Source organism: Alnus glutinosa, chromosome 2 (assembly GCF_958979055.1).
Source record: "Alnus glutinosa chromosome 2, dhAlnGlut1.1, whole genome shotgun sequence".
NCBI classification, from domain to species: domain Eukaryota; kingdom Viridiplantae; phylum Streptophyta; class Magnoliopsida; order Fagales; family Betulaceae; genus Alnus; species Alnus glutinosa.
The window spans coordinates 2,730,240-2,754,406 of NC_084887.1; the positions used below are offsets into that span (position 1 = coordinate 2,730,240).

General features: G+C 34.9%; 3 protein-coding genes across 4 annotated transcripts; 1 reads left to right on the plus strand and 2 right to left on the minus strand.

Moving 5' to 3' along the window:
- The first annotated feature begins 1,561 nt into the window (after positions 1-1,561).
- Positions 1,562-6,439, plus strand: LOC133861519 (suppressor protein SRP40-like). The gene is made up of 3 exons (XM_062297304.1): positions 1,562-2,023; positions 2,848-3,893; positions 5,925-6,439. Exons 1-3 carry the CDS (start codon positions 1,703-1,705, stop codon positions 6,094-6,096), a joined length of 1,539 nt encoding a protein of 512 aa, XP_062153288.1. The 5' UTR covers positions 1,562-1,702; the 3' UTR covers positions 6,097-6,439.
- Positions 6,440-7,689: 1,250 nt separating this feature from the next.
- Positions 7,690-13,941, minus strand: LOC133859276 (cell differentiation protein rcd1-like). Its single transcript, XM_062294616.1, has 9 exons — positions 13,747-13,941; positions 12,539-12,610; positions 11,967-12,056; positions 11,610-11,652; positions 10,904-11,010; positions 9,938-10,033; positions 8,996-9,192; positions 8,549-8,618; positions 7,690-7,803 (listed from the first exon to the last, which is right to left on the minus strand). The coding sequence occupies exons 1-9, from the start codon at positions 13,939-13,941 to the stop codon at positions 7,690-7,692; spliced, it is 984 nt and encodes a 327-aa protein (XP_062150600.1).
- A 3,637-nt stretch (positions 13,942-17,578) lies between these two features.
- Positions 17,579-22,740, minus strand: LOC133860773 (cellulose synthase-like protein B4). 2 transcript variants are annotated; one of them, XM_062296383.1, is made up of 9 exons: positions 22,465-22,740; positions 22,046-22,370; positions 21,106-21,231; positions 20,558-20,674; positions 20,221-20,433; positions 19,989-20,103; positions 19,652-19,827; positions 18,249-18,599; positions 17,579-18,161 (listed from the first exon to the last, which is right to left on the minus strand). In XM_062296383.1, exons 1-9 carry the CDS (start codon positions 22,719-22,721, stop codon positions 17,610-17,612), a joined length of 2,232 nt encoding a protein of 743 aa, XP_062152367.1. In that variant the 5' UTR covers positions 22,722-22,740; the 3' UTR covers positions 17,579-17,609. The 2 variants fall into 2 exon arrangements, with proteins under 2 accessions (XP_062152367.1, XP_062152368.1); XM_062296384.1 differs by having other exon boundaries at positions 17,998-18,161; positions 18,244-18,599.
- Positions 22,741-24,167: the final 1,427 nt, after the last annotated feature.

Genomic DNA, 24,167 nt, shown 5'->3' on the forward strand with positions numbered 1-24,167 from the left:
TGTGTCTTTAACGGAGGTTGTTTGGCCGATTTTTCCTAGATTTCTTCTTAACTTTTGGTGTCAGATCTACACAACTCCGTTGTTTTTTTCCAAGACACGCGCCCCCCAATCGTGCTCCCCGTCATCGTCCGCTCCAGTAGCTAGAAGCTCGGGCCACGGTGGTCGTCGGTATCCCGCGTGTGGCTTGCACACGCCAGAGAGCCCATTGCTCTTTGGCGCGCGTGACGGCCACGCCTCGCTTCTTTTGGCAGCGCACGATGCTGGTTGAGGTCTACGGTGGTTGATCTACGGTTGGGTGGGACAGGTGACGGCGTGTGTCATCCACGCGCCACCGTCTCCGGTGGATTCCGCTTCTTCTTCTATTGTTGGCAGCCTCTTTTATTGGGTTTTTCCTGTTTTGTGTTGTGTATTCTTCTTGTTTCCTCCGGTATAGTCTGTCTATGTATTACTCAAATTTTATTGGGATTTTTGTTGGCTAATTGCTAGATCGATCATTTTTTATTTGAGAGTGAGCGTTAATGTAAAAGATGCTCAAATGTAATTCTGGTAAAATTTGATGTTTCTGCTCCGACAGCTGTTTTAAGTCAAATCCTTCTGACTTTGAGTTTAGGGGTCTTGTTGACTTCCCTTTCTCTATACTGGCCTTTGGGCTTTCAGTTATATATAATAGCAAATGCTATAAGTTCGACAAAAAAAAAAAATAGTGGGTATGCTTGTTAATGTATTTTAGATGTAATTTTTAGTTTTTATTTAAAAAAAGTGTTCCCATAAAGGTCAAAAACAATTTTTATATTGCGAAAAAATATTTTGTGTTTTGAATTAATTGTTATTATTTTAAAAGTCCAATTGGCATGCGATTTCACATGCTAAAAGAGCATTTTAAAAAAAAAATTCCAAAAATATCTCACTAGAGAGTTTATTTTTAAAAAGTTGCATTTTGAAAACGTGAAATATATATAAGTTTTCAAATTATAAATAAGAGGTGTGTTTTAAAAAATATTTTATCAAAGCTTAATAGTTAACGATCATAGGCAATTGGCTGCTGTTGTTGTTCGCTGGTTGTGTTTTTGCTTTGAATAAGAGTTTTATTCTCTTTAGATATTCTCTTTAGATATGCTCTCATAGACGATCTATGGGATAAAAGTTAGTAAAGTGTGATGGGTTATCTCTGACGGTCGATTTAAATAAATTTTTAATCTAGTCTGCTCGGAACTGATCTGCTCTTTAACTATTTTTGTATATGGGTTAGCGGAAGATGAAAGTCATAGATATCACTGAATTTTGTTTGTATTTATAATTTTGTAATCTCATAGCATGTGACTATAATTCTGTAGAGTTTTTTTTTTTTTTTTGATATGTCCACACAAGAGGGGGAGGGGGAGGGGGAGGGGGATTCGAACTAGTGACCTCCGCTTCATGAAGCGTGGTCCCCAGTCGATTGAACTACCCCTTAGAGACTTTTATACTTGTGATATTTGATAAATGAAATACTTTAATATTTCGTTAAAAAAAAATAAAAAAAATCATAGGCAACTTCTTTACTCTTAACGAAATATAATAGACTTCAACGGCAGTAGCGCCTATGTTTGTTAACGCGCCAGTAAGTGTCGTCGGCCAATGAATTTTGGCGGCGACATTCGTTTTGAAAGATCTAGAACTCACTCCCTCTCTCAAAACATTTGGTTTTGGGCAAACCCTAGCAATGGCGATGGAAATCCCGTACGATCTGATACGGCAGGTCCAGATCTCGCTGCGCAAAGAAGCGAATCTCTCTTCCTACGACCCAGACGACCCTTCTCTCCCGGGCCTCCCTTCGCCGCAACAAACACTAGCTCAGCTCGACCCCTCGCCGCCGTACCTCCGCTGCAAGCAATGCAAGGCCAGGCTCCTCCGAGGGCTTCAGTCCCTGATCTGCGTCTTCTGTGGGCGCCACCAGAGGCGGGACCCACCTCCCGAGCCCCTCAACTTTCGCGACACGCTCGGGTGCCGATGGTTGCTCGAGTCCTTGGACCTGGACGGATCGGTAAGTGAAAGATGAATTTTTTGGTTTGATTCCATGGTTAATGTTTGGTTGCCGAGAAAATTGGAAGGGAAAATGAGACAAAAAAGGTGGGAGTTTTGAAGATTAGGAAGGGTGGGAATCGGACTTTGAGGAAGTTATTGAAGTTATGCCGGCATTTAGTGTTTGATTCTCGAGAAAGTAGAGCAAAAGAAAGGAAAAATTAGAGTCTTGAATGTTTTGCATATATTTTCTGTTTGGGTTTCTAAATTGTAGGTAAAGTTAGACGTATCTGTTTCTTGGATTGGAGAATCCAATATTTAAAATGAAATAAATAAATAAAATTGAAACCAATTTTGCTGTTTTTGAATGCTTAAGAAGCGCAATGTGAAACCGATTTTCCTACTTAGGACGTAGAGATGTAGTTGAAAAAACGAATGTGAATGCAAGTCTTGCTTTTTCCGAGCATGAACTAGTTTCCAGAGTGCTGATGGGGATTGTAGCTTTAGCAGCTACCGGTTTCAGAATTATAACTTGGTGGGGTTTTAATACGAATTTTTGGTCGTGTCTTCCTGAGAAAGAGAGTAATTTCACAGCTTATTTTGAGGTTGTACAAATGGTATTCTACTTTTATTACACCAACTAATTCATGAAAAGGATGATTATTCTTAGGTAGTCGTAGTTGTTGCTCTGACTGCTGGAGATGCGGAAAGTTTTGATGGGCTAAATTGGGAAGCTTCAGTATATAATTCTATGTGTTTGTGTGTGTGTGGTGTTACTTAGAAATGAACTTCATTGGATTCATTGCATGAAGGATATATGGTGAAAATGGTACATTTTTTGTTCAGGAGATGGCAGGACCGTTTGTTGGAGCAAATGAATCAATCAGAGGACAGAGTACACAAAAAGGCGAGTTTCCCATTTCCGATTTGTTAAATTTAGAAATAAGATGGCCTGCTGAATCAGAGAAAGTTGAGACTAGTGTCTCGAATGAGACACCGGTTCAAAGCAAAAGTTCCTTGAATTTGGCTGGAGTTGATCTTGACAACTTTTTTGGTGATAGAAAGAGAGATGATGCTTCTAGTGCATCTGAAGAGCAGTCGTGGAACAAACAAATTGGAAGTACAGAAAGTGATGATTTCCAAGTTCGTGAAAATCTTAGTTTGTTTGAGAATGTTCAGCCTTCTGAGACAGCTACGAGGTCTATGGAAGATGGCAGTGGCGACTCTTTTTCTGGTTGGGAGGCAAACTTCCAGTCTGCTGATTCAGGAACACCTCATGAAGAAACCAAATCATTTGACCCTTTTGTGGCTTCTGCTGGTAATTTTTCTGCTAATTTGGACACAGTTTTTGGTCCCGGAAAAGATTCTATTGATACAACAGTGAAAGATAATACGGTTCCATCAGCGTCCATGAATGATGGCTGGTTTCAAGATGATCTATGGAGTAATTCCAACTCGGGGGTAATTGGCCGGACTGGGCAGGTTGAAATGACTGCAAACCTTAAGGATGAAAAATTAGCAGAGAATGCAAATAATTCTTCTTCTATGAGTGTTGATTGGCTACAAGTTGATCTATTGCAAACCAACAGTGACAAGGCACCTGATAATAAGACCACTGATGAAGATGATGATTCATTTGATGGGTGGAATGATTTTACTAGCTCAACTAGTGCACATGATCCTTCTAATAGTTCTTCGAAACAAACTGTTAATCATACGACACCTTCTGTGGAGCAGACTTCAGAAATTAATTTGTTCAGCCTACCAAACAACTTGCAGGATATGGATTTTGGTAGCTTTTCACAGCCGCATTTCTTCTCAGGAGCATCTAGCAATCCAGATGGTGCTCTAGAAGTGAACAATATTCAATCAGAGCCTTCTGTTTCAGACAGGTTTTTATACATGGGATGTCAATCTCCATTTAACATAATTGAATTTAATCAACTAAGTTTTGAAACATCCTGCTAGACTGCAATTAACTCAGAACAATAGTTACTATATATATATATATGTATGTATTTTGATAATTAATCGAAATATCATTAAAAGCGTAAGGCGCCTTAAGTTTACAGAGAGTATAGAAGAGAAGCTACCTAGAAAGTTGGGGCAACATAAGCAAATATACAAAGTGTTGAAGAAAAAAGATTTCAACTCCTCCAAGGTCCTCTCGCAGTCCTTAAAACACTTATCATTCATCATTCATTTCTCTTCAAAGACACTACGGAAGTCACAAAGGCACAATTTTCGAAACAACAGCACTCCAAGTATTGCTGGCAGTCCACCAACAAGTAAATAAGTCGACTACTCGTCTAGGCATAACCTAAGACAGCCCGAAACGTTTGAATAAGACATTCCAAACGGCCCAAGGAACCTCACAATGATGAAGAAGATGGTACACAAACTTCCTATTCTTTTTGCACATAACACACCAATCAACCACAATGACGTGCTGCTTTTGGAGATTGTCTATGGTAAGGATGTTCCCTAGGACCGCTGATCACACAAAAAAGGCCACCCTCAATGAAACTTTAGTCATCCAAACATTTTTCCAAGGGAAACGAAAACCATCATGAGACTATATATATATGGAAAAACCTGAAAATGAAGTCAGGGCACTTCTGCACTTAGCCAAATAAGTTAAGCCTAACCACTGGATACCAGTGTTGGGATTTATGATTTATCTATCTCTTAATGCCCCTTTTGCCATTTTCCAACGATGGTTTGGTGTAGGAGCTGTATAAGACCAGAAAAGGGGACTTGGCCTCAGGGAGGGAGAGAAGAAGAAAAGAGGGGGGAGGGGGTTTGGAAGACTGGGAGTGGTGGAATAGCATGGGCTTGTCTTTCATCTTTGGTTGCTTATGATAATCTTTTGCAGATGAAGAGGGAGCAAGTTCCGGTGTTGAGGGCATTTTATGGAGATCATTATTTAATTATTGGTTTTGAAGTGGTTTTCTGTTGTTAATTTGGTGGTTGAATTGGTTCCAGTTGGCTAGACGGTGGAGCTTCACATATGATTGGAATAAGTCTAGGATCTTGATAGGAGGAAATTTTGGTGACGAGAAGAGTTCATTTGTGAATATTTCATTTCATGTTTACTTTAGTCCTCAATGGGTAGTAAGCTGGAGGCATAACAGAGGGCTTTATCTTGGCGTGGGTTTGGGAGGAATTTAAATTCAATGTTTTGTATTCCGTGTCTGTCTGTTTGCCTACAATGGTTGTTGGCTTGGATAAAGTAATGCTGGAAGCAAGACTCATATCTTTCTTGTGTCCTCCCAAAATAAATGTAGCTTTTAAAATTCCTATTGGATTTGTGATAAAACACTATTGGATTTTGATCTAATGGTAATTTTAAAAGTCACATCAATTTTGGAAGAACAAAAGGGAGACATGGATCTTCGTAGATTACTCGACTTGGATATTAGGCATTCATTTCACCCTGGAAAGAAACCTCATAAAAAGTGGTGGTTGTGGAGTTAATTGTGGGTGAAGCAAATGAGCTTTTGCTAAAGGGGTGGCTGTCAAGGTAGATTTTGAGAATAAGGGTTAAATTGTGGAGGGGGTGATGATTATGAGGGTGGAGGTCTTAGACTTGCTAGGTATTTCAGCAAACAAGGAGGCTTCGTGTAGGCAAGAAGATTATATTGAAGTTATTCTAGAACCTGGTTGAGATTTATACATATGCTTGTGCACAAGTATGAGTGTTCACATGTCTAGTTTATGCTAAAGAAATTTGCTGGATAATAGATACCTGCAAGACTATTATGATATGGATATCTTTTTATTTAAGCATACTTGGAAGACAATTCTGGGTCCATTTGGTAAACTAGCATTTAGGTGATATCTACCTTTAGTTTATGCTTTCTGTACTTAAGACAGTGAGCCGAACCAATTTCTGGATCTCATTTGTTCTGTTGCATGTTCAGGATGCCCGTTGCAAATTCAGAAGTTGCAGGTGATGCTGAAGATGTTACAAAAGGTGGAGATGTTTCCGGTACAAGAACCACGCAAAATGCTGATGATGTAGAGAGACTAATGTCACAAATGAAGGATCTATCTTTTATGCTTGAGAGCAAACTCTCAATCCCCCATAAGTGAGATGGATTCAATTTGTTTTCTCAAGGTTGAATCAATCGAGAGACCTGTCTTATATACTCTGCAGAGGGCAGCTCGTTCAAACAGTTGAGGGAATGTTCAGATATACCCTACCCAATTCTTCTTCAACTTTTATTATGTACTGTTATATAATTTGTCCAATTTGCATTCTAGTTGCAATCTTTCCTATGCCTGCATTCTTTGGGTTTTTTTATTTTTTATTTTATTTTAATGGTCATTTAGCTTTCATATTACTTCCTACATTTTTCTGTAATTATTTTGCGCAAACAGCTGTGATGTCCTTGTGAAGCAAAAGAGAAATGTTATATATAACGCTTTTATCCAACTTTTATTCCATTATGCTGATGTGGAAGGGTGTAGTAGCCCTTGATAAACTCTTATTAAAAAAAAAAAAATCCAATGAGTACTGGATCCTGCCAAGTTAGATGAGATAAAAATGGGATAAAAATGTTGTTTATAGCATTTTCCATGAGGAGTAATATTATATACCATATAAATATCTCACAAATATCTTATTTTGCTGACCTGGTAGTGTTAATCTACACTAGATTTTAATTATTTATTTTTTAATAAGAGCTGATCTAATAGTAGATCGACAATGTCCCATTAGCATATAATTTGATAATGGTGGGATATTGGTGGGTATGTAGCGTTACTCTGCTAGTAAGTAGTCCAGATAAAGAATCGTAAGTAATCCAGATAAGGAATCTGATGTACGCCTATCTATAACCCTTTCTTCCAGCACTAGTGTCTTGTAAACAAACAGTTGAGCCTCATCTTGAATCTGGATACATAAGATGCATGAACATATGCAATCAAATGGCAGGAAGCAAAGAGTTAAGGTTCTTGATCAGTACTGTTAAGAGTTACTACGACACCGTTTGGTAAACGGTTGTTTTGTAAATTTTTGTTTGAATAATAGTAAGAAATGATTGATATGATATAAAATATAAAAAATTTGAAATTTTTTTATAGAAAAGTGAAAAAGTTTTGTTTTGTAGTTTTTTTTTTATTTGAATAGTAATAAAAAATGATTAATGTGATATAAAAAGTGAAAAAAAGTTAGAATGTTTTGGAGTTGACTTTTTGAGGATAAGTAAAAAAAAAAAAAGGAGGGAGAGAAAATGGTTGCCAAACTCAGCCTACAACTTTTATTATAAATCTCTTATAAACTGACGTGACAATCCACGTGCAACTTACTACGAGTGCCAACCCTAAAATGTGGGTTGTCACGTGCAGTCCACATGCCACATATCACATTAGCCACTTAAATATCGACTTCCACATGATGTACACTCATTTCATAAAATATGAGTTATATCGCGTGAGTTTGTAAGAAAATTATCGTAAAAACTGCTGTAATGCCCCAAACATTTTTTAGGACAAATATCTAGTTAGCGTGCAAGCATTTTCCGTTCCCATTTGCTCCCACGTGTCTTTTGACATATATATAGTAACATAATATACATCGACAATGCCATATTACAAGCACAAAGTGTAACTGTGAAGATTGATTGGTAATTCTGCTGGTGCAGAGAGCAGCATGCATGGATGACATGGTTGTGCTCACTCTGTTTAGGGTCTAATCAAGCTTGCAAGTAATTCTCCAGTCGGAATTGTTGTCCATTGGGCTCTGTTTGACACATTGTGATATAATTCTTGCAGCCAAACCATGGCTGTTGGGTCGTCCTGAAAAGAAAAATCACGCAAGCTGGAGTCATAATAATTGTAGAAAAACAATCGTTTAAGCTTTTTCATAATCATATTTAAAAGGAAAAAAAAAAAAAAAATTTCTCATTGTAATCTAGAATCCAATAGCTGTTCGCATCAACACTTACTAATGTGGCTAGGGGTAACAATTCGTATTCGGGTCGTTTTGAGTCATGAGTATAAGAAATTATATGTTAATTCAAATTTAACTCATTTAATTAAATGAATTAGACCTCTCAACCCTAACCCACTAATTTCATTGTTGAGCTTGTGTCGGGTTTATCAGTCGTGTCAAAAATTGCCAACCTTAAATGTCACGCTTGGGGTTTGGGTCATGTCGATGCACGAGTATAAATCTATATAGGTAACCCTACCCTAACTTATTTGATTAAATATGTCAAATCTTTAAATTCTAAACAATTAATTTTCTATTGGATTAATGTCAAATTTGTAGATCGTATAAAAAATTATCAAACCTGCTCATGCAGACGAAGATAAACATGTCTTATTCATGCATGAATGGACCTCTATCAAGTTTTCACTATTTCAATTTCTACTTAACAGGTTAAAACTTCATGAATAAATCCCGATACTTCTCTATGTTACAAATCCTCTTTATGTTGTCCAAATATAACACAGAGCAACTTGGATTTTTTCCCGTATTACCAAATTCTTTCTCCCAGTGCTAAAACCAAGAATGTTAATGAAGTCGTGAAGAACTTACACGAAGGAGGTTGAAGATGGTAGGATCTCTTAACCTCGTGGGAAGGCAGTATCTTAACACGTCACATGCCCTGCAATAAAAATTCTAACCCATAGTTATAGGTTTTCAACATAAGTTTAAACAAACAACGTTAAATATGGATGGGTATCAATCAGGTGCAATTAGGCTGCTCGTTGCATCGTCACATCTTCATGCGAGAGTGCATTCGGACTCCACTTTGTTTGGGCAGGTGTCCGGACAAGCCAAGCAACACTTGCCTGAGCCCTGAGAGTAAGTAGAGCACGGGTACTGCCCTCTCGCATGACGCTGCCTATTAATTGTACATGCAACCGATAATATGTTCAATGGGCAATTGATAATAGCATATAATGGACAGCCTAATTGCACGGAATTTGAATCCGTTTAATGTAAAACCAAATGTTTGACCATGCACAGCATTCAATTGACCTTGGACTTTGTGAGAGCCTCAGATAACAACCGATAATATGTTTTAGCAGATGGTGTGAGTGTGAGAGGTCCTCAGCAAGATTTTCTAACATGTTTTCCAAAGCACGGCCCACTGCATAAAATCGTTGCGCATAAGCACAGCAATACTTCAGCCCCTCGTCTTTCATAAGAATTTTATGAACAATAAACGTGGCAACCTGTATTGTCAAATATACTAATTAACAAGTTCATGATTACTTTCTCGTAAGCATGCATATACGTAGAAGATATAAGCCACATAATTACATGCATATTTTGACAAAAATTGAGACATCTATTTCTCTATATCCAGATAGAGTATTCCCTCTCTTCTTCCTTTTATTTTATTTTATTTTCTATTTTCTATTTTTTTCATCAAGATAAATTACTATTTCAAGGGGTCTGTTTGGTGTAGTAGTTTTAAAACGTGTGGTTTGAAAAAAAAAAAAAAAAAAAGTAACTTCAAAATGCAATTAATAAAACAAGATTTAAAAAAAACGTGGTTCGACCTTAAAATCATGCATTTTTAAAAATGCATTCCCTTGTTTCTATCACTTATTTTTTTATTTTATTTTTAAATGTACTTCCAGATAGGACACTTTTCATAATTTAAACACATTTTTAACCTGCGAAATTGTAGGGCCAAACAGACTCTAGCTAGGCGTTAGAGTTCACTTTAAAGTGATCTTTTGACTTCTATTGTAATTAAGATTAAGACAGTTTCATGGCTGAAATAGTAATTTTAAAAGTCTTCCTTTCTCCACAATATAGAATAGCAACTAATGTGCCCTACATGAAGGAACTGTATTTGTAAATTAAACATATGTGATTAAAGATACAAAAGAAAATTAAACAGAATGTTTCAGCACAACTAGTGCAAGTATTTTCAGAGTTTCCAAAAATTGAGAAATTGAGGCCACTTACCGTTTTTGACAAGTCATTGCCCACGTCCATACAACGAAGGCAACAAGGAAATATTTGACTTTCGAGAAGGAAATGAATAGCATCTTCATCACCAGGCTTCAGGCAGAATCAGGATGAAGATGTTAATTTTGTTAGTATATTAACAATTAAGACTACAAGAGCACTATCAACAAACTTTCTAAACTCCCTTCAATTCTTTACATGTAAGCAAAATCCCCCAAAATCCGGCTACTTGTAGCAGATACTCATTCCCTTCCATAAATTAAGGGAAAGTTACAATGTTACCCGATATTTAGGATAGCACTTTAGCTTTCGTTATCTTTTTTTTTTTTTTTAACAAAATAGGCTTTGGGTGTGTTCGGTAAAGCTTTTTTAGGTAATTTTTTTTTTAATAGTAATAAGAAGTTATTAATATGATATAAAATAGAAATAATTTTTAAATTTTTTTGTAAGGAAAAGTGAAAAAGTTATGTTTTGTAATGGATTTTTTGTTTGAATAATAATAAAAAAAGTGATTGATGTGATATAAATAGTGAAAAAAATTGGAATATTTTGAGGTTGATTTTTTTTAAAGAAAAGTTGGGTGGTGGGGGGTTTGCCAAACTAGCCATTGCTTTTCTATCTTTCTCCTAGCGATGATTTTAAAGAATATTTAAATAGTATAGGGAAATGATAAAGAAAGCTATTGTGGAATGTTTTTGAATAAGAAAACAAAAAGTAGTTTGGTTCCATAAATTTAAGAAAAATGTAAAGAAAGTTATTGAGTGTGCTTTCTGATGAAGCTCTCCTTTTCCTTGACATATCACTTGGCACCATTCATGTTCTTATTGAAATGTAGATTCACTATGTAATTGTTTGAGATCAACCTTATCAAATTGTGCCAGCAATGTGTGTGTATATATATATTGAGGGACATCCTACAGACAAGATATATAAGACTATTAAAGCGAAGGAAAAGTTAATTACCTTCACCAAGGCACCAATAACACCTAAGCTGGTAAGCCTTAAATGTTCGTAAGGCTTTTCCTTGTTCATAATGTTAAGAAGAGGGTATAGATAGTGTGGTATGTTAGCTGCAAAAAGGTAACCAACTAGTGAAATAATTAAACATCAAATTTCATGTAACAATTAATTAGCAAATTAATCTTCTTATGGAAAAGATTATGGTAAAAATTCATAGAAATACACCTAAAGCATTGAAAGTGCAATAACTACATATAAAATATAATCTGAAACCTCAGCAATAGTGTCAACCTTATGTGGCGCGTTAATCACCTACAAAGCATCTCCTAATTCCACAATTCTATATGAAAACAGAAGTGCTTGATCAAGAAATCATACATACAACTACATATGCATGTAGACTAAAAACACTTAAAAAATTATGGTAAAAAAACCATGATTATTCTATATGAAAACAGAAATTCAAGAAATGATACATAGATATATATATATACACACACACACATATATATGTCACGAGAAACATGGATGTAAAAACAACAAACTACATATGTGGATCAAAATTTAATTTATGGATTCAAATGTATGACATCCCTTGCTCTTTTTGGTTTAAGGATACGATGATGATGTAAATTGGACTTCAATTCTGCCAAATCCAAGCAATTAATAGTCCTTATTCATTTTAAGGATATTGGGTAAAATTAATTACCCTTGATAAACAGCTTCCTTGTATCTGGGTGAGAAGCTACACACTGTAGAACAAAACAATTTATCAGTTACCATTCTTAAAAATATAATGAGAAACTTATAAACTAGGAAAGTACATTCATAAAAGAGATGAAAGATTAAAAAGTGTAGATTATGGTAGCGATTTTAAACCCTCTGGAAAATAAACTCCAAAAAAAAAAATGCTAGTCACGGCCGTGGTTTGATCACACAAATTCTCCCACAAACTTAATTCCTTCATATCATTAGATCCGATACCAAAACACTTGGCTAAAAAAGTTATGTATATATGTATAGAATATCAAAAATAAAAGATATAGGAGCTATAAGCCTATCTAACCTGAAGTAGAGCAAGAGCATTGCATACTCTACTTGATGCTCTTTCTGTAAGGTTTGGGTTTGATATTGAGCGGTATACTGCAAGTATTTCCTGAAATAATGATAGATTCAACAATGAACATTAATCTTGAAATTGAAAGTTTTATATTCCGTTTTAAATATATATGAGTGCTGTAAGGGTATTACAGTTTTTACTACAAGTTTTTTACAAACTAATGTTATAGTACTTCACATGATATATACTTGCCACGTTAATCAACTAAACAATTAAATTTATCTGTTGAATTTTATTGTTTAATTGTTTCGTCCATGTTGTGTCAATTTGTAAAAGAATTATAGAAAAAGTTGTAAGACCCCAAACATTTTCCTTCAAATATATAGGGCAGAAAAAAAATTCTTTCGAGTCAGATGTAATTAAATTAATGAGAACATATGATGTGTATTAGAGCAGTGAGTTAGAGAAATAAACAACTTAATGTAAGACAAAGAGGAAAAGACTAGCAAAAATTAATGAAGTTCATTAATTTATTTCAAAAAGCATCGAGCAAAGTCAAGTGGGCATGACATACGTACCTCTAAAAGCGTGAATATAGTACCAAAAGAATGCCATAGCAATAGAGCTAAATCTTCACGAGTTGCCTTAGTCTGGGGAAAGAAAGGGAAAAAGTCGCTTGTTTAAATTCATCTGACATATAAATAAAAGATCGATTAAGTCGATCGATCATTGGAAAAGAAATGGAAATTAATTAAAAAATAAAGAAGGCAATCAAAGACAATTAGTGTTAATATCAATATCACATGCATCTAGGAGGGCTTTATAATTGGGTTAGTGTTAATAGACAAATTTTTCATGAACTTTGAGTATAAAACTAATTAATAATAGGATCCTCGTCCATCTATATCTTCTTATGCAAGCCTACCAAAACAGAAAATTTGATAAATTGGAGACAATAGGAGAGAAAAACTTCGCTAGCTTTTATTAGATTAGGTTTAACACTTTTAAATATGTATTTTCTGCCAATATAGCGGAATCCTTTATTAGATGTTTTGCACCCTCAAAGTATAGAATTTTAGTATTTGTCCAGATCGAACTAGATGCATGTGATAACCAAATGGAGCACATTAATTTAAAGTGATGATTTTTCTAACCATTTATTTATCTTTTTATGTTATTTTTCATTACCAAGACGGAAAATATGACATGGAGAGCAAGTGTTTTAAATATAAAAATTAGCTATCTATATATGCTATAAAATCACCCTTGTTCGCTTGTTTGGATACCACAGAAATCATGGGAAAGAGACAAAAATCTTAGAAACTTACACAAGCACCGGATTCAAATTTCAGTTACAAGGTTTAAAACTTTTCTTTACTCTTCCTTTCATGATATTTTCTCGGCAACCAATCAAGCTAGCAATGAGAAAATTAAAATAAAATTCCTTTATTAAAATTATTTGCACACTCGTACTTGGCGTCTTCTACATATATGAGATCGAATCAAATATTTTACCAAAACCTCTCATTCCGATTCATTTTCATGTCTACTCTTTTAAGTTTTCACTATCTAGATAGCATCTACATGTGAAACGCAAAGTGATAACCATAATCTTCAACAACAAAAACAAAAACAAATAAAATTAAGGAAATCTTGGGAAAATATAAAATTATGAAAAACCGTACCTCATCCTGGTTTTTAGTTCTTTTCCCATTATTTTCTCGGCAACCAAACATTCAGTGAGAAACATGAACACCTATGAAAGAAAGAAAGAAAGGAAACGAACCTTGTTAAGGAGGCCAAGAGCGCGTTCTCGGGTTTTATCATCGCGAAGGGCAAGAATCAACTTCTCCACGTAAACCCTTGAGGGTTCTCCATGATCAGTAGTGGAAGTGGTGGTTCCGGACGTGCTCGGAGCCACTGCTCCTGACGACGACGACGACGGATCTGACCCAAACAGCGACTGTGGAAGGTTTGCCATTTGATCTGTTTGTCTCTTTGTGAGACCTGATGTACTACGTAGTACGAAAAACAAAAAACTTTGGACTAGTACGGACTACCCACTCTGGAGGCGTGTGCTTGGGAGTGAGGTTTTCTCTGAACCCTCCCTTTTATAGGGTCAAGAAAAATATTCTTTTATTCTTTTATTATTTATTTATTTATTATTATTATTTTTATAAGTATTTTTATTTATAATTATTATTAGAGTAATTCTAGAAATGATATATTTGGATATAACACTAATCTATTATTATTACATCAATGTTAAAAACAACATTTTTATCTCGTCCTATTGGTATGCCAATTAGTCATTGAATTTTTTTTTTTCAATTTTTTTAACAATGATTAATCGATACTACCATATCGACAATGTGTGATAGTAGTGAAATAAATATATAGTTTCTATTATTATTGTTGTTATTATTATTATTATTATCGTTATTTTTTTCAATGGTACCGCTACCACTATTCTTTTTAATCCATTTTAAGTGAAATGAAGATGATTTATTCCTTGCCCATATTAGATTTTACATATTTAATGGTGTACCATGTATATGTTGCCACATAGTGAATTTATTGTCACATCATTTAAATATTTCAAACGACATGTGCCATCATGTTCACCGTTAGTTGTAACAAAATAAAATTTGAATTATGAAATAAATCATCTCCATTTCATTTAATAGTAATAATTTAACAAATTATGACTTTTTAGATTTCTCAAATAATTCTAATGTGAAGTTCTTAAAATACTAATAATTATTTTCAAATTACCCATATTGCGTAGAAAAAAATAATATTTTTAAATTAAAATGCTTTAATATTTTAGTCTTTATATTTATTACCTTTAGAAGAATTTAATTTTTTTAAATTCATTACGTATTACTTAAGGATAAATATTGATCGAATGACAAAATTTGATAATTTTTGTTTAAAAATAAGGGGAAATACGTCTTACCCTCTCGAAGTATAACCACTTTTACTCTTTAGCCTTCAAAGTTTAAAAAGTGGCATTCGCCTCACAAACTACCAAGCTGTGATAGGTTAATTAGCCCATCCGTTAAGTTTTTTCATTTTTATTTTTATTTTTTATGGAATATTGGAAGTCAGGTGCGTTGCACGTGACTTTTTAGCCCCAAACTCTTAAAAATGCCTCATAGGATAAAGTATTGAAAAATAGGAGGAAAATACACTTTACCTCTATGAAGTATCCACCAATTTGTATTTTGGTGTCCAATGTTCAAAAATCGGCAATAGACCCCCAATCTATCCAGCGTTGACAAATCGTACCATCCATCCAATTTCATAAATTTTAAATTGATCTCAACTTGACATATTCAGGGTATTTTTAGTTAGGTTCAAAAATTTTCCATACATGGTGAGTGTCAACTCATTATTATTATTATTATTATTATTATTATTATTATTATTATTATTTTATTTTTAACGAAAAAAGAAAAAGAAAACTATATATATACCTCTCAAATTTTCACCAAATTTATAACGTGCCTCATAAACTTCAAAAGGTTGCAATGTCCCCTACCAATCTACGAAACCCTTTCATTTACCCCCCTTGTTATGATTTAGCAAATTAAACCACGATTCGCGTGAACTTTTTTGACACAAACGAATTAACGTTAATGTACTCTTATGAAATGTGTGAAAATACAACTATGCACTTACATTAAAAAAAAAAAAAGAAAAAAAAAATCGCTGGCCATGGAGGTGACTCACACAGCCTGGTCGTGGGTTGTGGGTCTTGCAACTCCTATTTTTTTTTTTTTTTTTGGTTTTTCTCTTGTTTATTTTTTATTTGAAGAGATATTATTATCATTTCAAACCATCATTTTCCATGTGATTTATGCTCCGTTTGTTTCGGCGTAAAATGATTTCTGAAAAATGATTTCGGCATTTTTCGCTGTCTGGAAAATCATAACACAGAGGATTAAGTGAAAGGACTTGATAGATGATAGGAGATATTGCAACTTTTGGATGGTTTAATTTAATTAGAGGGGCATTGCAAATTGAGCGTTAATTTGAGGGTTAAGTGTAAGTTTTTTTGTTTTTGTTTTTGTTTTTTCTAGTCATCTAAAAAAAAAATTGATTGTGCTTGGCACAAAAATTTGAATTTTTTTATTCTTTGGTTAGCGTTAGTCCCTAACTCAACATTCGTATGATGATTTAAAAAAATGGGCAGGGCAATTAAGGTGAGTGTCAACTAACTTTTGGGTTTATTCTAAAACCACTTAATCTTTAGAAGCAACAATTATTAATGAGTAATGCTATATACTACACCACAATCTTACTTTAAGCCTATTTTATTGTGTTGGTGGCAGTGCTCATTAGTCTCTAGTATTTTTTTTTTTTTTTTTTTTTTTTTTTTTTTTTTTTTTTTTAAGGGCTAATCTAAGCCCATCAGCCTAGTATGATAAGGGTTTGACGAGGGTGCAGTATTTATTACTCTTTATTTATACTTTTTTTTTTTTTTTTTTTGGAGGAACTTTATTTATAGGCTCTAAATCTCATTCCTTGTTACCAAATTGCTTATGTTTCTAATTTTTATATCTTATTGGACAAGGAATACTCATTACATATGTGACAAATTAAGAAAACTCAATCGGCTGGGGAGCACGCCTCATGAAGCGGAGATCACTAGTTCGAATTCCCCCTCCCTCTTGTGTGGACATGTTTAAAAAAAAAAAAAAAAAAAAAAAACCTAAAAATAGGAATTTAAGATAACTTCCAACAGCAATTAATGTCATATTTAAAACCTTTTGCGTGTATCCTTAATAATCACCTTTAGTTAACTCTTCCTGCAAAGCTTTTATTAATTAGATGCAGGGAATTAAGGAGTAAGATGTACTATTTTCTCTTGTTTTTGGTTGTCTGGAATAATATGCCAGCACAAAAATAATTTAATTCCCTAAGGCTAGATGTTATTAATGAACTAGGCCCAATTCAACGTTTCCAACAAAATCAAAGTTTTCTCCAACAAAGAAAAATGTAATTGTCTGAGTATGTACTGATTTTCAACAATATTGTTGGGGAAATTATTATTCCCAAAGTTCAAGTAAGCCCATAACTGAATTTCGGGCATAGTCGGTTTGACCGACCCAAGGAGGTCTGGTCGGTCATAATGCCACAATCGAGATTCGTGGAGATCATGGATTCCGTAAGGCCCGAGATCTAAAGAGATAGCGCTCCCGAAAGATCCGGAGCCTCGGAATCTTAGCACCCTCACTTTGAGGAGATCGTGGACTTGAGAGATCTGTAGAAGAGATTGTGGATCCCGAGAGATTCGTCGAGGAGAATGTGGGTCATTCGCCCCCGGCCCAGAGAGAGCGTGGATCCTGAGAAATCTGGGATCCTTAGTACACTCCAACCTCATTTGTGCCTATAAATAGACACACACACACCAGGTATCAAACTAGCATTATTATCTCAATTATACTGAATACTCCCTGCAATTGTCTATTGACTTAAGCATTGGAGCGGGATCGGTCAGTACCCCTTGACAGTTGATTATTATTATTTTGCAGAAAGAGAAGAAGGGAGCGAATCACAAGGCGACACGTCACCGTACCGAAAACTGTACCAATAAACATGAACCATAAATATGATACGAGAAAACACTATTATATAATTGCATCACCAAAGTCTCAACCCATTTATGCTGAGGTGCAGAAAGAGTAACACCAAAAGAGTTGACTTGCATATGGTGGATATGGGGATCCCATGCTTTCCTTTCCCAAACAACCCTTTCAAAAATGGCCAGAAGCATAGCACCAACCACACACTACACAAGACCTCCCCTAACCCTGACCCATGCCCATCATGAGTTATTGGTTGCAACTTCAACAAGCTCACACCTAGCGCAGTCAAGTGTAGCAGCAAAATGGTTGTGCCAGGCACAAAAATTGGGGACTCGTCAAAGGTGAACCTCCCAACATCGTCCTCATTGGCAGCATCGCTAGATTGGTCTTTTTTTGTCACTTCAAAGGCGGTCTCCGATATTCCTAAGAGCTTGAGCATGACACTAAGAAATCCGAAGAACCATGCATTCATGGTGGTAATTCTTGCCATTCTTTGGTTATTCCACCAAGCTCGGACTGACTGGCCAGTTCTTAGGTAATCGGATAATGTGTATAGGTTGAAAATGACAAAGAGAGCAACTAGTACATAGAATGCTGGTTCTTGAACCTACAAACACAAGTAATAGGCTTTTAAAAAGAATAATATATATGAAATAGATCTTGAATACGTTATTGTTCATGAACTTCACCTCACCTTTGGAAAGAAGAAGGAATTGGTGATGATACAATACGCTGGAAGAGCAGCATAGCATAGCTCAGGGACGGAGCGTATGCCCCACGAGAAGAGCCACAAATAGGCTAGGCACTGCCTGAATTGGAGCTTCCCAAACAGGGTGGCAAATATGGGACAGTTCTTGCTTAATAGAATTTCAAGCATGCCAGTGGCCCACCTTTTCTGCTGGATCATCGCAGCAGGCCCACCCGAGGGTGCACATCCTAAAAAGGCCGATGGGTCGGGCGTGCAATAGACGGACCTCCAACCTCTTTTATGGATTGTTAGCCCAGTTAAGACGTCCTCTGTGGTCGATCCATATCTCCAGCCCAACTGAAATGGTATGACCACAAACATGAGGGCATACCCAAAGACAAAAAATTTATAATAATTATGACGAAAATAATGATGTTCATAGGAAGAGTATAATGATATATATACATCACATTTTTATTTCACAATATTTTTATTTTATTTCATTTTTTTATTTATTAACAAGGACCGATCAAAGGGTTGTGAAATAGTTATTGTTAGATAAATATAGATTTTAGCATGACCCTTATCAAAATATCGTTTCAATCCAGACCAAAAGAAATGGAAAAAAAAAGAAAAAGGAAACATGTCCAAATAATAATAAAAAAAAGAAAAAGAAAAGGAAAAGGGCTCCACTATAATGACAAAAAATCAGGGATGAAGGCAGGAATATAAATAGTCTCGTAAGGGCCACAAATAATAAAATGGCAAAAAAATCTATTGAAAAGTTTGTTTGTTTGTTTGTTTGTTTTTTTTTTTTTTTTTTAATTTTTTTAATCAAAAATTTATAAAAAGATTTGTTTTTCCAACTTTTTGGCCTAACCCCCCTATTTTCGTCCCTGATGTGAAAGATAAAATGATTCTTTTGTATGTGTGACCTAAATTTGAAAAAAGAAAAAATTAATGGAAAAAGATACATATATCATCTTTGTTTGATCATTGTATGTTAAATACTAAAGTAGGTTCTTGATACATCTTTAGTGAGGTAATCCTTAGGAGTTAGGAATTAAAGAATATGATGCTCAAATGAGGATATGATGCTATACGACTGCTATATAATTGAGATGATGTAAGAGTAAAAATCAGCCATTCATTATTTTTTATTTTTTTTAGCAAGCTCTTATTGATCCAAATATATATATATATATATATATCAACAAGGATGCGCGGATCCAAAAACTACTACACCCTGCCACATCATTATAGTAAAATATTTATGAGATAGTAATTTCTCATTAAAGAAAACTTCGAACAACTTTTAAATGCTTTGTAACATATAATGAAGCCACTAATATGTTAATATGAGCTCTCAATTTGGGGTTTCAACCCATTTTTGGTTACTAAGTACTAACCTCTTTACCCCAACTAGTACTAGATTCGTAGCCGCAACTGGCGACTTGGTGTGCTGCTTCAATGGAGTCCCAAAGATGGTTAGGTGGATCTCTCTTCCCTTTCAAAGCATGAGCTACTGATTTGATCAACTCCTTTGAACTCCCGAATTCTAAAAGCTTATCCTCAACCAAATTTCCTGCCATGTGGAAAAAGAAATTAAAATACTAGTCATACAAACTCGAAAAATCATTAATGTTGCCAATAAAAATTAGTTGAAATAGGGAATAAGGAAAATTGAATTTTTGAGAATGACAATTTCTTATAACTAGAGAAATCAAAGTTAATTTACTTAATTACCTTTAATTGATTCCACAGTATTTGGAGATAGCCCATAAATAATTTTTCGTCTATGGAAACATCCCGTTCCATCATAATGAGGTCCTTGAATTCCAGACATTCCATGCATCGTATACTTTGTAAACATGGAAAATACAGTAAATTAAGTACTTGATCAATCAAATAAAAAAAAAAAAAAGAGGAAAAATAGAAGACTTATTTGTAAGTTAAGATTTAAATAAATTTGACGCACTTCAAACAAAACCACAAGTTGATTGCCATATGGGTCATCCTTTAATCCATCATAGAACACTTGTGGAAACTGAACATATGCACTTTCTTTTTCACTCTTGGAACCAAGCAGCAAGCACATTGCATGAAGAACAACTTTTGGGTTGTTGACAAACATATCGCAGTCTACATTCAGCATATAGGGAGCATTCGACATCAATCCGGAAACTCTCGTCTATGTATGCACGCATGACACAAACATTTCAAAAGAAAAGGAAATAACGTTATGATTAATTAAAGTTGTCCTCATGGATTATATATGAACGTACTCCTTTGGCATAAATAGAACGATATCTTACTAGAACGTTCAAGGCACCCGCTTTGTAATGATGTGGATGCTTATTTCGCTTCTCCCTTGATACATACACCAAATACGGTAATCCATCCGAAAGACCTTCGTTGTTCTCCCACATAACCTATAATAAAATAGAAAATGTTTGAGGTACGTAGTACAGTTTCTACTACAACTTCTTTACAATCTTATATATATACACACAGAAGTCTATATCTTATGAAAATGAAAAACACGTATACTAGTGATTGGTGTGGTGCTTACCACGTTGATATATATACATGCATGTCAGTTTGTAAATGTAATAAATATCATGTGAATTATTACATGGTATAGTACTACTAAGAGATTTATAGTATTAAAAGCTATAATACCCCTAATTAACAACACTCCAATAAAATTATTTAAAATAGTTCTTTTTGAAATTACGTTTAATCCATCTCAAAGGTACGGTGTACCTTGCTCATTCCCATAACAGTCACTGCCAAATATTCTTGGGATTATTTTGCCAAGTTGTACATGGCCACAACAAAATTGACTATATATTGAGTTTACCTTGATAATAGTTGGATGGTTTTTACGTTCTACATTTGAGAATTCTGCGAACTCCCCAGTAAAATCACATGGCCTTGACTTTTGGGCGGCATCCTCAATTTTATGGCAAAGCTGCTCATACTCAACCTATACAGAATCAATTAGATCATGTTGAATCAAATGTTATTTATCAAAAAAATAAAAATAAAAAATTTAATAATTTAATTAATATTTTAACACTAGTCTCCTTCGTGTGTACTCAAACTTTTCTTAACAAATAAAATGGTGAAATATTGTTTAACTAATTAAAATCGGAGATAAATTTAATTATTAATTATTCTAAAAAATTAAATTATGCAATTAATTAATATTCTAACATTAGGAAATTTGTTCATAAGTGGCATGTCTATCACACATTAATTGTGATTTTAAAAGGCACATAAATTTTGGGAGATTTCTCAAAGAGAACATGAGTATTCCTTATGAGAGAAATGCTAGAGCTCATTCTAGTGTCCTTCTGGGTCATTTTCTTCTGGGTCATTTTAGACATGACACTATTTTTTTTTTAATTAATAAAAACTGTAGTGTCATGTCAACATAGAAGGACTCCAAAAGGACATTAGAAAGAGCTCCATAATTTCTCACTCCTTTTAGTATTACTCTTTCTCATTGATCGAGTAATGTTATAAGGAGGACTCGTGTCCTCTTTGAGTCCACCTAAAATTGATGTGCCTTTTAAAATTACCATTAATTAAAATCTAATAATGATTTATCGCACATCTAATGGTAATTTTAAAAATCACATCAATTTTTAGAGTCTTTAAAGAGATCACGAATCTTCCTTATATTACTGTTTCTCATCCCTATCCCATATCAGAATTTATTGAATATAGTAATAACAAAATGCATGTTATCGGAGACGGAAAATTAATTTTCACAGCTAACTCAGGTTATGGATTACCTTCATCCTTTTCCATTCTTGTTGAAACTCCCAAGAGCTATCACTGAATGATACGGGATCATCGGAAAAGTATTTAAAAGGAGCTCTAACTTGAATGTTGTACTTCTTACAGAAGGGAACCCAGAGCCAGGCAAACTTTAAGGCTTGGGAAAGAGAGTAGTAGGTCAAGGGAGAGCAACCATCATCGGAAACATAGCAAGCAAGCTTGTGAGCTGGGTAATCAACTGCCAACAAAGAGAGGACGGTGTTTATCGTGATGATAGGAGGTTCTAGCACAGGGTCTGCAGTTGTCACAAACATGTCCACTGATGGAAGCTCCGTTACCCTATCAAAGAATAGTAAATACAAGGGAGATCGATGAATATGAAGAGTTTTCCAGTACTAAAGCCATGATAAAACATTTTAACCTGTTCTGTTACCTTGGCAAGAGGTTGTCCGGGTATGTTTTGTATCCAACAGGACTCCATTTGTTGCTGATGACAAGAACCCAAATGAAGGTGAACCATGACTCGCATAGGAAGGCAAGCATCCAAGTGAGGCCATGGTCGTTGAAGAAGAGGAAACGGTAAATAAGGAGAGAAAGGAGAAGGAAGAGGATTATGATATCAACGGCTCTTTGTGCAGTGTTTTTCCGTGGAATTCTTTCGCATAAAGGCAGAGAGTTCGGAGTGGCCATGGAGTTGAAAGAAATAGACTGTATGTCTCTTCTATTGAAGGTTTTTATTAATTTATGGAGGCAAGCAGGTGGTATATGTCTTGTACAGTCCTCTAACTCACACGTTTTCTAGCTACCAGCATTCTTTGATATTGAGATGGTCATCATGAAAGCATATTTTATTTCCAATTGGTTTTAGATTTTCATAGGCTGCTGCATATTTTAATATATTTCCTTTTGTTTTTAGCTGACTCTTAACTTCCATAAAAGACACCCTATTCAGCCTTTTGTGGACTCAGCCAAAAACAGAAAGCGATCGACGTCCTGAGAAAGAGAACGCACTGAGTTCTAAAAGAGAAATGGTTCCTTTATTTATCTTCTACTTAGTTCTCTCGTTTTTTTTTTTTTTTTTTACTTTTTAAAATTATTATTTAACTTTTGGAGCTCCTGTTTTCTAACACATAAAACCTACAAGAAAAGAAAATGTGTAGCATGTCTCGTTCTAAAAAGCAGCCGCTTGGTCGTGACTCGTGAGAGAGAAAGCATCCGCAAATTTTCTCACACATGCAGTTGCATTACACAATGATGAAGTCAGAAGTTCTTATGGGTAGAGGTCAATGGCCGAATTTTTTTTTTTTGGTAGGGGCCAAATAATTAAGCCAAATTTTTATTTTTACCTTATATTTTTTATTTTTTATTTTTTTTTTAAAAAATTCCACCTAATAATTTTTTTTTTTTAGGAAATTGGGGGCATGGCCCCTACCAACCCCCCTCCCTCCGTCCCTGGCATTACATATAAAGACCACTAGACCAGACACCGGTTGGCGGATTGGAGGGTAGCGAAGCGAAGCTTTGACAACTACTAGCTCATGGGATGTAATTGGTGTAGGGGTAATTACAAGGTATTTTGAGGGTTTTTAAAATATGCCCATACAGTTAGAATTTTCTTATAAAAATGTTATGCTGTAACCCTAAATTATATACTGAAATTTAGCTGCATTTATGTGAACATAAGTATATTGCTGAACCACGTAAATCTGTGTCTTAATTTTTCCTGAGATTTGATTCATACACAACACCATCACAACAACCACACAACAACCCCTCACATGAGGGTGGGCCCCAATGTGTGGGGTCCACCCTCATGTGAGAGATTGTTGTGTGGTTGTTGTGTTGGTGTTGTAAATTTAACATTTTCTATTTTTCCTTTATCTTGCTATCTCTTTTCAATTTTATATTATTTATCATTAATAGTGTGCACTATAATAACACTCTTCTTTTTCTTTTTCCTTTTCATTTTTATGCCGTATTATGCTGCTACGTTCTACGGATTCCCTATGCTCAGTACTGAACGCAATGGACCATTGCTTAATTAGATACTCGATCTGCCACGCCATTTCAACGACAGCTTCTCCCACATCCTTTTGCAGTTGCCAAATGACCAACGTATGTTAAAAACAAAATTGT

Excerpts from the sequence above, each read along its gene's own strand:
- LOC133861519 (XM_062297304.1), top strand. The coding sequence starts at position 1,703 with ATGGCGATGGAAATCCCGTACGATCTGATACGGCAGGTCCAGATCTCG. Across the intron at positions 2,024-2,847 it reads CCTTGGACCTGGACGGATCG|GAGATGGCAGGACCGTTTGT; the intron begins GTAAGTGAAAGA and ends TTTTTTGTTCAG. Across the intron at positions 3,894-5,924 it reads GAGCCTTCTGTTTCAGACAG|GATGCCCGTTGCAAATTCAG; the intron begins GTTTTTATACAT and ends TTGCATGTTCAG.
- LOC133859276 (XM_062294616.1), bottom strand. The coding sequence starts at position 13,941 with ATGGCAAACCTTCCACAGTCGCTGTTTGGGTCAGATCCGTCGTCGTCG. Across the intron at positions 8,619-8,995 it reads AGGCTCTCACAAAGTCCAAG|GGCATGTGACGTGTTAAGAT; the intron begins GTCAATTGAATG and ends TTTTTATTGCAG. Across the intron at positions 7,804-8,548 it reads CCATCTTCAACCTCCTTCGT|GACGACCCAACAGCCATGGT; the intron begins GTAAGTTCTTCA and ends TTTTCTTTTCAG.
- LOC133860773 (XM_062296383.1), bottom strand. The coding sequence starts at position 22,721 with ATGGCCACTCCGAACTCTCTGCCTTTATGCGAAAGAATTCCACGGAAA. Across the intron at positions 20,104-20,220 it reads AACTTGTGGTTTTGTTTGAA|TATACGATGCATGGAATGTC; the intron begins GTGCGTCAAATT and ends ATGTTTACAAAG. Across the intron at positions 18,162-18,248 it reads ATTCCTTCTTCTTTCCAAAG|GTTCAAGAACCAGCATTCTA; the intron begins GTGAGGTGAAGT and ends TTGTGTTTGTAG.